The sequence below is a fragment of the Pelodiscus sinensis genome, chromosome 2 (assembly GCF_052426305.1).
Source record: "Pelodiscus sinensis isolate ZL-2025 chromosome 2, ASM5242630v1, whole genome shotgun sequence".
Lineage (NCBI taxonomy): Eukaryota > Metazoa > Chordata > Testudines > Trionychidae > Pelodiscus > Pelodiscus sinensis.
This window is the reverse complement of record NC_143053.1, coordinates 179,477,964-179,490,040: the sequence shown is the minus strand read 5'-3', so window position 1 is coordinate 179,490,040 and position 12,077 is coordinate 179,477,964. Positions and strand designations below refer to the sequence as shown.

Here is a 12,077-nt window from a genome sequence, read left to right as displayed (position 1 = left end):
TCAGAACTTTAAACCTCTAATTTGTGCCACACATTTTCATTTGTTATCGTTTGTATTGGAGCAACTGGATTGATTCCGATGTGGGAAGGGAAGAACAACGGAGGACAGTGGCACATAATACTAAGGCTATTCTAACTCACATTGGGGCTGGCACGGACCACCCCACAGGATCAGTGAGCCACCTGACATGTGCCACCCCTCCATACCATCTTTTATGCACAAGGGAAAATCTGGCCCACTGATGGGGCACTAACCTCCATGCTTGCATTGCTTTAGCTGGCAAAGGCTTGATACATTGCTAAAATATGGTGCACTGTTTGGCAGCGGGGGAGGAGGGAGAGCAGGCAATGCATGTGTTACTGTGTTTGCCAAACAGTTAGCTGTCTGAGCAGCATGACAGACTTTGAGGAGTCTCTCTGCCCTTGTCCACTTATCTGCAGAATTATTGCAGCATTGGGGTGGAACATACACAAGAAGATTCATGAAGCTATTGTATTATTCTTTGTAAGTCTACCTGGGAACATTGTTTTCTTCCTAATATCTGTGAATGAATAGCTTTCCTTCAGCAAGTGGGAGGAATAAGGGAAATTGTGGTGTTTGCTTTTAAAAATAAATGCAAATGTGTGTTGCTACAAATAACTTAAATGAAAAGTCTGAATTTCACACAGCTCTGGCTGTTGTGACCTCTGTTAAGCCTTTCCCATTTATCATTTCTAAGGCTTCAAGTAAAATGGGCCTAAAGTAAATGTTAATGTTTATGTTATCAGATTGAAGAGGAACGAGTCTTCCTCCTCTGTCCAGAACTATTTTCATTTGGATTCGCTTCAAAAGAAACTCAAGGACCTTGAAGAGGAGAATGTTGTGCTTAGATCAGAGGTGAAATTACTCCCTTGTTTTTAACAGCTGCAGCTGTGCTTCCCTCTCCCTAGGAAAACTAGTGTTCTGATAATTGTTAAATAAGAATCGCTCACATGGGAGGGCTATATAGTTTTCCATATTACCTAACAGATCCCCTTGTAATATATCAGATTACCAATTTTGATTTTAAAGTCATGTTCAGAGTCCATATGAAACCTGTAAACTTCAGAAAGTTCAGAGCAAAGGCTTTGTGTGTGAGGAGAATGTGGCAACATGGGGCAAATCCTTCAATCATTTTAAGGGCTAGGATTATAGCCTAAAACCTAAGGGTATGTCTACACTACAAAGTTAGTTCGAACTAACGGACGTTAGTTCGAACTAACTTTAATAGGCGCTACACTAGCGCTCCGCTAGTTCGAATTTGAATCGAACTAGCGGAGCGCTTAGTTCGAACTAGGTAAACCTCATTTTACGAGGACTAACGCCTAGTTCGAACTAGCTAGTTCGAACTAAGGGCTGTGTAGCCCTTTAGTTCGAACTAGTGGGAGGCTAGCCCTCCCCAGGTTTCCCTGGTGGCCACTCTGGCCAACACCAGGGAAACTCTATGCCCCCCTCCCGGCCCCGGACCCCTTAAAGGGGCACGGGCTGGCTACGGTGCCCGTGCCAGGTGCAAGCTTGCCAGCACCCAGCTAGCAGACCCTGCACCTGGCACGGCACAGAGCCACCCACCCGATGCCCCCCCAGCCCACCCCCTCTTGCCGGGACCAGGCTGGCGGCTCCCGGGAGCTTGCCCTGGACCGCAAGAGGCGGGCACCTTCCTGGGCTAGTGCGGACATCGTGGACCTCGTCCACGATCTCCGCACTAGGCACAGGAAAGTGGCCGGCTAGGGCAGGAGAGCTGCCAGCCTGGCCACCCAGGAGCAGGTGTGCATGAAAATCAAGGGGGTCCACTGAGACCCCCGACCCTGAGCTTACAATGGCCGTCCTGGGTCAGACCAAAGGTCCATCTAGCCCAGTAGCCTGTCTGCCGACAGCGGCCAACCCTAGGGACCCTGGAGGGGATGGACCGAAGACAGTGACCAAGCCATTTGTCTCGTGCCATCCCTCTCCAGCCTTCCACAAACTTTGGGCAGGGACACCACTCCTACCCCCTGGCTAAGACCACTCCATGGACCCAACCTCCATGACTTGATCTCACTTCCCTTTAAACTCTGTTCTAGTTGTAGCCTTCACAGCCTCCTGCAGCAAGGAGTTCTGCAGGTTAACTATTTGCTTTGTGAAGAACAACAACTTTCTCTTACTAGTTTGAAGCCTGCTACCCATTCCTTTCCTTTGGTGTCCTCTAGTCCTTCTTTATGGGAACTCAGGAAGAACTTTTCTGAATGCACCCTCTCCACCCAACCCCTGCTTTTAGAGACCTCTATCCTGTCCCCCCTCCGTCTCCTCTTTTCTAAGCTGAACAGTCCCAGTCTCTGTAGCCTTTCTTCATCTGGGACCTGTTCCCAACCCCTGATCATGTTAGTTGCCTTCCCTTCTCCCAGCCTTTCTCTTCCCCTCTCCCACCTCCTTTTCCCAGTCTCCCCCAGTTTTGTTCAATAAAGACAGAGTCAATGTTGGAAGAAACGTTATCTTTATTTTGTACATCAATAAGAAGGGGGGCTAGGGAAGGGTAAGTGGAAGGAGGTGAGGGAGGAATGGGGTACGAGCCCCCGATGGGGAGGACTGGGCTGGCTCTGCGGGATTCTGGGGGTGGAAGCTCTCCTGCAGCCCCCCGATTGCCCCCTCTCCCCAGATGGCAGCCTGCAGCAAGTGCAGCCGGGCTGATGGCCGAGTGGTGTGATGTGCCCAGTGTGGGTACTCCGGGCACTCCAAGCCAGAACTTCTTTGCAAGCGGGGCACCCCTTAGAACTGTGTGTCCGGGGTGGGGGTCGGGACCCTTTAAGCGTAGCCCTCGGCTAGCCTGAGACAGCATCTCCATGCTCTAAGTCCTCCTTTTATGCCCTGCCGGCACTGCTTCCGGCCATCCTTAAGCCCTGTTCAGAGTCCACTCAATGTGGACTTGCTAGTTCGAATTAGCAAAACGCTAATTCGAACTAGTTTTTAGTTCTAGACGCGTTAGTTCGAATTAGCTTAGTTCGAATTAACTAATTCGAACTAAGTTAGTTCGAACTAGCGCTGTAGTGTAGACGTACCCTCCGAGTTTCACCCAGGTTAAAAATGAAAAAGGTCTAAAACATGACTGATCCTTTTTTCTGTATTTCTGAATCTTAATTTGTGGGTTTCCAAGGCCTTTAATATTTTTAACCTTTTTTTACTCATTTTTCCTTTTATTTTGGGGCTGTTCAAAAGAATAAGAAACATATGTATGGGTTGATGGAGTTAGTCAGATTTAATATATATTCACTGTGATGGCAGCATAGCAGATAAGTAATCACGTTTCTCTTTTTTTAATGCAATTTTTGAATTTACAGTATCTGGGGATGTGTTATAATTGGAGTATAGACAAAATATCCTTTTCACATTCATAAATTCATTAACTTTTCATTACAAATACAAGTCAGTTGTTTATAAAATAATTTGGTCAAAGTGCAGTCTACTTCACCTTTATTATGAAAACCCTCAGGAAGGATAAGCTGTGTAAATGTTATGATAACACTATGCATTCCCTGAATGTGGTTACGTTACAGTCTTCCTTATTCCAGTTAGAATAGTGACACCTAGTGGGTGCCTATTTCTGCATGAAATTTGTGTATACTGAATGTTCATTTGACCCTTTTTTTAGAGATTGAGGGGAGACCATGGAAATTGGGGGTTTTCTTACTGTCTTTCTCTAACTGCAATTTTGGGGAAAAAAAAGGATTTGCTTTCTTGAAGCAAATGGAAACACTACAACAGATTAGAAAACAGCCAAGATGCTAATGTGGCATATTTTGATGTGGACCTCTTCAACAGGCCTCTCAGCTGAAGACTGAAACAATTACTTATGAAGAGAAAGAACAGCAGCTTGTAAATGACTGTGTAAAAGAGCTGAGTATGTCTTTTCTTTTTTCTCCTTCGTGTCTAACATTGTTATATTCCGCGTTATTGTAGCCATGTTAATCCCAGGATATTAGCGAGACAAGGTGAGGTAATATCTTTTATTGGACCAACTTGTGTTGATAAGACAAGCTGTTGAGTTACACAGAACTCTTTCTTGGGAAAGATACTAAGCTGTGACTCTCTCTGGATACCTTTCTCAGATCTTTTCAATCCTACTATTACATATCAGTGCGCAGCAGATAATTTAGACTTAGAGAAATGTGCATAACACTTTTAATTTGAAGATACTTTTCTTCATCTTTAATGAGTGAGGCTAGATAAATACATTAGCAATATTCCATGTGGTTGAAAGGAAAATACCAGTTGTATGTAGAGGTAGTCATATAGAGCAGCTCATTGCAACAGTAGCTGCTTGAACTCGATGGAGCAATGCACTTTGAGATTTTCAGTTTCTCTGGGCCGCACCTCCATATAATTTGACAGCTGTTGAATTTTGTTCTGTTGAATTAAAATTAAGTTCAGCCTTCAGGCTCAGGCTGCCAGTGTGGCCCTCACTGACAACATTTGGATTGTCCAGTGTTACAGGAGTTTTAAGAACTATCTTCCCAAAACATGTTCTTACTTTCCTATCAGTTGAAGCATCAGGCTCAAAAGAACTTAAAACACAGCAGACAGGGGAACCAACAGCCTCCACAGGCCCCAGAGCAAGGTTTGAGGGGAATAGCTCCATGCTGCTGGATGGGATGGGGCCTCAGGTGGAAGTGGTGGAGCCAGGGGCAGCTAAAGGCCCCAGGGCATCAGCTGCTGCTGGAGTAATGGCAGCCAGGAGCCCCATTCCCTTTCGAATCATCAGACCCTGGGCACCTGCTCCCTTGGCCCTTTCCTTCCCTCTTCTCTCCCCTGCCCCCAAGTGGACCTGACAGCAGGGTTAAACCTTTAGGATCTCAAGTTTATGAATAGAGTGAAAATACTTTCAGACATTTAAATGTTCTAGTATGAAGTAGAACTGGGTCTCATTTACTGCAATTAGTAGGAAAATAACTGTGACAGTTTTGTTAATGCAAAAGTTTGTTTTATGCCTAATTTCAGTGCAACACACACACAAATGCATTAATTATAGAAAGATGGGAGAGCACCAATGTTTCATCTAAGCTGCCCAGCAGCACAGCTTCACAGGTGTTTAATCTGCCCCATCCAGTCAGTCAGCTCCAGGCAAGAAGCCCTGAGCCTCTGACTGGGTGGGGCTAATTAATCACCTATGAAGCTGTGCTGCCACCTAGATTAGAGGGAACACTGGTTGTCACCTTAGTATATGATATAGTCCAGTGCTCTGCACAGATGCAGAACTATCTAGACCATAACTGACAGGTGTCTTTCAACCAAGTTCTTAACATTTTTCAATAATGGAGATTAAGGATGTTAAATACTGGTTAATTTACTAATCAAATAGTCCATGGAATTTCCCTTGACTAGTCAATAGGCACATCCTCATTCCTCCTTTGAAATGTTCAAGAGCACCTATATGGACTCTTGTACATTTCAAAGAAGGAATGCGGAACTCCATGTGCAGCCTGGGGACAGCAGGAAGTCCCACTGACTCTGGGCTCCAGGGGGGCACTTCTGTTTTGAAATGCACAAGAACCAAGAGGCTTCCTGCTGGCCCCAGGCTGCATGCAGCTTGCCAGGTTTAAAATGTACAAGAGTCCTGGGGGGCTCTTGTGCATTTCAAAGTGGAAGCACCCGCATGGAGCCTGAGGTCAGTTGGGGACTCAGAGTCCTCCACTGATGCCGGGTTCCATGCGGTGCTACTGCTTTGAAATGCCGCATGTGGAGCCCGGGATCAGCTGGGGAGTCGCTTTGAAATGCCGTGGCATTGCATGGAGCCCGGGGTCAGCTAGGACTCCCTAGCTGACCCTGGGCTCCATGTGGCATTTCTGCGGAACCTGGAGTCAGCTGGGGACTCCCCAGCTGATCCCAGGCTCCGTGCATGGCATTTCAAAGCACGCAGCGCCTGGGGTCAGTTAGGGAGTCCCCAGCTGATCCTGGGCTCCATGTGTAAGCGGGGGAATGGTCCCGCTATTGTGGGGAACTTTCCTGGCTTCTATACCATCCCGGTGAAATGGACCAGCGAAAGGATCTGAGTCCCCGCTCCTACTTCCTTTACCCCATGGCCTCCCTGATCCTGAGGGCTCCCCCTCCACTATCCTGAGTAGCAGAGCCCTTTAAACCCCAACAAGGCTGGGCCCAGGTTTCCTGGGCCTTAATCCCCGACCTTGTAGTCACTAGGGGCAGGAGTTAGGGTGTCCCCACTCCTAGGTGCTCTCTTTACACTGGAGGCCTTCTTGGGCCAGTAATCACTTCATAAGGTTCCAAGCAAATACAATTTATTAAACATCAACTGATTAAAGAGAAAAGAATAAGAAAAAATGAGAATGGTTAAATGAGAACACACAGCCCTGCTCTGTAGCACAGGGACATCAACACAGCAGCCTGCAGAGTGTAAGGACAGTCCACAGTCTCTTCCTTAGAGGCCCCTTAGAGGCCTTGGATGTGCTGCGGGGGGGGGGAAGGGGGGGGGCTGCAGGCTGGACACGCTTGCTCTGGCAGTGACCACACAGCCTCAAGCTCTAAGTGGCCAGACCCCTCTCCCAGTCCAGAGCCTCTCCCCACACTTTGCAGTTCCCAGCTGCTCACCTCACCCAGCTGCAGGGTGCTGCTTGGCCAGTCTCTAGCTTCTTGCGTTGCTTCTCTGTTCCTTTTGGCTCTCTGAGCACTGCCAGTCTGCTGCTCAACACAGGGTCTGCGCTCCTTGAGCTGTGTGTGTCAGGCTCAGCTGCTGCAAAAACTGCCCCTCAGCACACAGCTTGCACTGCTTGGGCCGTGTCTCAGCTCTCTATTTGCTCAGAGAGAGCCAGAACAATCCCAGCTCACAGGGAGGACAGGGCCTGGCCTCTCCCCTTCCTCACTGGCCTGTCCAACCTGTCAATCAGGCTGAGCTGGAGTGTTGGCTGCTTTCCATTGTCTCTGGGGTCTGTCAGTCTCATGAACCCTTCCCCTTCTGAAACTGGGAGCTGGCAAACCAAAAAACTCCCACAGAGTTTTAGTAAGGGGTAACAGTCCCCTTACACATGCAATGCCATGGCGTTTCAAAGTAGCAGCGCCGCACTGAACCCGGGATCAGCTGTGTGGTGCTGCCCCTTTGAAATGCTGCCATGGTGTTTTAAAGTAGCAGTGCCGCAAGGAGTCCTTACCTTCTGCTGCTGCTTGGAAATACTCCATCTTGCCCCCCACTCTCTTTGCTGCCTCTAGCTGATAGAGACAGTAAAGTGGGTGGGAAAGGGGTGGGAAGCGACTAGTCGAGTAGTCCTTAATGGAGGTTCCACAACTTCTTTGGGTAATTTGTTCCAGTGCTTACCCATCTTGACAGGAAGTTGTTCCTAATGTCTGATCTAAATCTCTCGTGCTGCAATTTAAGCTAATGTATCCGTCTTTGTGCTGTTGAGAGAGACCGGTTTGGCCGAGCTGTTTAACATGTTAGAATGTTACAGTGAAATTCAGTTACAATGAAAGAGAATGAAACTTCCTAATTTTCAGTGTTTCAGTGAGCGAACAACTTAGCAATGAATCTTACTATTAAAAACGTTACTATTTCTATCACAATTTAATATACAGCTTTGGTCCACTGTCTTCACTGTCTCTTCAAGATGGCAATTTTGTCCACAATAGTGTGTCTTGTTAGCAAGTACATACAGACCAAATTGTAGCATCACTTCACTATTTTGCAATTTTTTTTATTAATGTCTCTTTGAGAAAGTATCTTTCCATGTTTTGGAAAAAAAGATTCTGCCGCATTAAACAACATTCTGCACGAAGTTCCTCTTTTGTAGAGAGCACATTATATAGACAGTTGTCATTGAGTTGTGATTGCTTCTCTCTTGTTAAAGGGGATGCAAACATCCAGATTGCCAGTATCTCAGAGGAGTTAGCAAAGAAAACTGAAGATGCTGCCCGGCAACAGGAAGAGATCACTCATCTTCTCTCTCAGATAGTTGATCTGCAGAAAAAGGCAAAATCTGTAAGCAATAATGTTTATCTATTGCATCACTTGAAAACTTTTCCTTTCTCTCCCATATGTGGCAGTTTCATTTAACTTAAATCTCTTGCATGGTCATTTTTTAATGTAAAAAGCAGACATGTCTTTAAGGCTTTCAAATAGTAGAATTACCCATTTCATATTAAACATAATGCATCAAAAACCAATGGTTAAATGCATCTTGAATAGCTGGAGGTGACCTTCTGATAGACTTCAGCAGGGTCAGGATTTCATCATAGCTGTATCAGATAGATAGAGGATATCCATTGATTTCCAAGACCTAAATATGAATTTGGGAGGAGAGAAATATTGTAATACTGGATGCAGTCTCATGACCTTTTTGCCCGTGCATATACATATATTATATAAATGTCTTACATGGAAGAAAATGGGAGAATTTCACTATTCACATAATTAACAGCTATTCTGGGGGTGGGGAGAAGGGAATTTAATCCTTGTATTGGTGTGTTTACCATTGTTTGATGTATTTTAGTGTGCAGTTGAAAATGAAGAACTTGTCCAGCATTTGGGAGCAGCTAAAGACGCCCAGCGTCAGCTCACAGCAGAAGTGAGTATCATGGTTAATACTTAAGTGATTTGGTAATAGAATAGCTTTTCACTTCTAAATTGCCAGTTGAATCCAAACTAAACAGTTAATGATGTGTGAGCATCTCATGACTGCTCTCTGGTCTATATGAAATGAGTTCATAGTCCCAGTCCATTTCTTGATGCGTTATTGTGTTCCTCTCAGTCACTTTCCCTATACACATTTGTGTAAGTATACCCTCATGTAAAATAGGGATGTAAGCGACTAGTCGACTATCCAATAAGCCATTACTTATTGGATAGTCAACTAGTGACTCGACTAGTCGTTTCCTCCTTCCTTCTTTCCCCCCCCCCCGCTGCATCCTTGCTGCCTCTATCACACAAAGGCTGCAAGGGGGAGAGCCAGATGTGGTGCTGGTGGGAGCTGGCTTAAAAGCTGGTTCCACCCAGCACCATCTCCATGGGGAGAGGGGGCAGGGATGCAGCAGGGAACTGGCAGCGCTACTGCCTTTGAAATGCAGAAGCATTGCAGGGAGCCTTGGTTGAAATGGGGACTCAAACAGTCCCCCGCTGGCCCTACGCTCCCTGCTTTTGAAATGTACAAGAGCCCTGGGAGGCGCTTTGTTTTGCAAAGGGAATTGGCAGTGCTTCTGCCTTTGAAATGTAGCAAGAGCCAGAGCTCTTGCTACATTTCAAAAGCAGGGCCAGCGGGGAATGTTTGAGTCCCTCACTGGCTGTGCTCCCCGTAACACTTCGGCCTTTGAAATGTAGCAAGAGCCAGGAGGGCTCTTGCTACATTTCAGAGGTGGAGGCACCCCACTCTTACTGATTAATCAAATATTCAATGCACATTACATCAACTATTCGATTAGTTGATTAATCTAAATTTAACATCCTTAATGTGAAATGGCAATCTTGTTGGCCATCTTGGGAAAACAAGGGTTTAAATGGAGTAGGAGGTATAACTGTCTTCTGCACCTGTTGTGGTTGATCTCTTTGGGTTTTGCGTTAGATCTATTAGCACAGTGAGGGACAACCTGGGGAAACTTGCATCTACTGTACTCTTAAAGAACAATCCAAACTTGTCCATCATATACTTCTCAGGAGCACTACATTCATATAAACAATGTTAAAAAAATGCTAAAGGAGACTAGTTAAATATTAGATTAACATGTAAATTAAGTAGTTATGGAAAGGTTATGGTTTTCCATAACTTAAGGTGATCTTGATTAAAGATTGTATCGAAATACCTTAGAACATGAAAAATCTCATTAAAATATTCTTTATCTTTTATACTTTTTGCCAGTGTAGTTGTTATATTTGCATATGCATTCCATACGGACAAATACTAATATTTAGTTATTGCAGTTTACATGTAAATACAGCGCTTATTCTCTTTTTTGTTGTTGGTTTTTTTTTGATACTTTAATACTGGGAGTGGTAAACTATTTGAGGCACTTACATGGCTGTTGTACAGCCCATAGTGTGTTGTAATCTTTCTGACTATGGTTTTTACAGTTGCGAGAGCTGGAAGACAAGTATGCAGAGTGCATGGAAATGCTTCATGAGGCGCAGGAGGAGCTGAAGAACCTTCGGAACAAGACAATGCCAAATGCCATATCACGTCGCTACCATTCACTAGGCCTCTTCCCCATGGTAAGCAGTTTATTTAAAGTACTTGTACAATGCCCATTGTAATGGGTTGATGGTCAGGATGAAACCTCAAAGCACTAGTACAAAACAAATAATGAAAAATACTAAATAAAACTTCCTAGAGCAATTTTACCCCGTTAAACTGGTATCTCTGAAGTAATTCCATTGATATCAGTGCCATAGATCTAGCAAGAGACTTGAAAGAAGATGTTTGCATTACACTAGTGTTGCTAAGGAGCAGAATATGGCCTTCTGTTGTTTATTCCATTTCTCACTGTTTCTCCATTTCCCATTAACTCTCTAGAGAGGAATAAAAAACTTCTCGTGAGTAGAGCATCTTTGTACACAAATAGCAAGTCCTCAGTAAAGTTTATAGCTTGGTTATTTTACATTTCTTTTTTAATATCAAGTATCAGCCAATTTAAAACAGATTTAAGATCCAATAATAGTTGTTTATTGCATAGATACTCTGCTGGTAGCTTCTTGTGATATGTGTGAGCTAAGATGGAGTTGTATATTTTGTTTTTTTCCCCCCAAATGATTAATTAGCTAGGGAAAAGAAAGTTGCTTAGATGTTCAACATTTAATGGACTTGGGACTTACTAGCATTTAAGTAAGCAATAATAAAAGTTTGGTCCATTTTAGAGGATTAATGTCCAGCTGTACTTGATAGCCCAAAATATAGCTTTTAAACACTGTTGAAACACTAATAACATTGGAAACACTTGTCCTGAGGCTGTCATTATAATTCAGTAAGCAGTACATTTTTAAAAAAACCCTACGCATATATTCTAGTTTAGGTGTGTGAAAAAGAAGGTTGGAAAGAATCTACCCACTAAATATATAATGTGTTGTACATGAAGGGAAGCATTATCTTATGCCAGAAATACAGGAGTGAAAGTCAGAAGATGTTGTAGGTTCTATTATCATTACAACACAGAATACAAAGTGTACAGTTCTCGCTTTATATTTATTTTTATTACAAATATTTGCACTATAAAAAAAATAGCATTTTTTGGTTCACCTAATACAAGTACTATAGTGCAATCTCGGTATATCATGGAAAAATGAACTTTTAAATATAGAATTATGTACAAAAATAACATCATTCAAAAATTAAAAACTGTAAATATTCAGAGCTTCCAAATCCACTCAGTTCTATTTCTTGTTCAATCACAGACAAACAAGTTTGTTCACATTTAAAGGAGATAATGCTGTCCACTTCTTGTTTTCAATGTCACCTGAATATGAAAACAGGTATACAGTAGCTAGCATCGCAAGATATTTATGCCAGGTATGCTAAAGATTCACGAATCATTCTTCCACCACTACTCCAGAGAGCATGTGTCCATGCAGATGAAGGGTTCTGTTCATTAGCAATCCAAAGCAAGATACACTGATGCATGTTCATATTCATCATTTGAGTCTGATGCCGCTAGCAGAAGCTTGATTTTCTTTTTTGGTGTCTCTGTAGTTTCCACATCAGAGTGTTGCTCTTTTAAGAGTTCTGTAGGTATCTTTAGAAATCTCACATTAGTACCTTCGTCATATTTTGTCATATCTGCAATAAGTGTTCTTAAAATGAATAACATGTTGGGTCATCATCTGAAACTGCTCTACCATGAAATAAATGGCAGAATATGGGTAAAACAGAGCTGGATACATACAGTACTCCTCCAAGAAGTCCCGTCATAAATTTAACACTGTTTTTTTTAACGAATGTCATCAGCATGGAAGAATGTCCTCTGGAATAGTGATAGAAATGTAGCCGTGTTAGTCTGGGGTAGCTGAAGCAAAATGCAGGACAATGTAGCACTTTAAAGACTAACAAGATGGTTTATTAGATGATGATCTTTCGTGGGCCAGACCCACTTCCTCAGATCAAATA

General features: G+C 43.7%; 1 protein-coding gene across 6 annotated transcripts in view; it reads left to right on the top strand.

Moving 5' to 3' along the window:
• Positions 1 to 12,077, top strand: part of TRAK1 (trafficking kinesin protein 1) — a 123,827-nt gene that overhangs the window by 80,536 nt on the left and 31,214 nt on the right. For all 6 annotated transcript variants that reach the window (XM_025189033.3, XM_014577911.3, XM_014577913.4 and 3 more), the window contains 5 exons: positions 768 to 876; positions 3,811 to 3,889; positions 7,842 to 7,972; positions 8,484 to 8,558; positions 10,055 to 10,192. In XM_025189033.3, the coding sequence (XP_025044818.3) occupies positions 768 to 876; positions 3,811 to 3,889; positions 7,842 to 7,972; positions 8,484 to 8,558; positions 10,055 to 10,192 (532 nt within the window). The remainder of the gene's footprint in view (positions 1 to 767; positions 877 to 3,810; positions 3,890 to 7,841; positions 7,973 to 8,483; positions 8,559 to 10,054; positions 10,193 to 12,077) is intronic.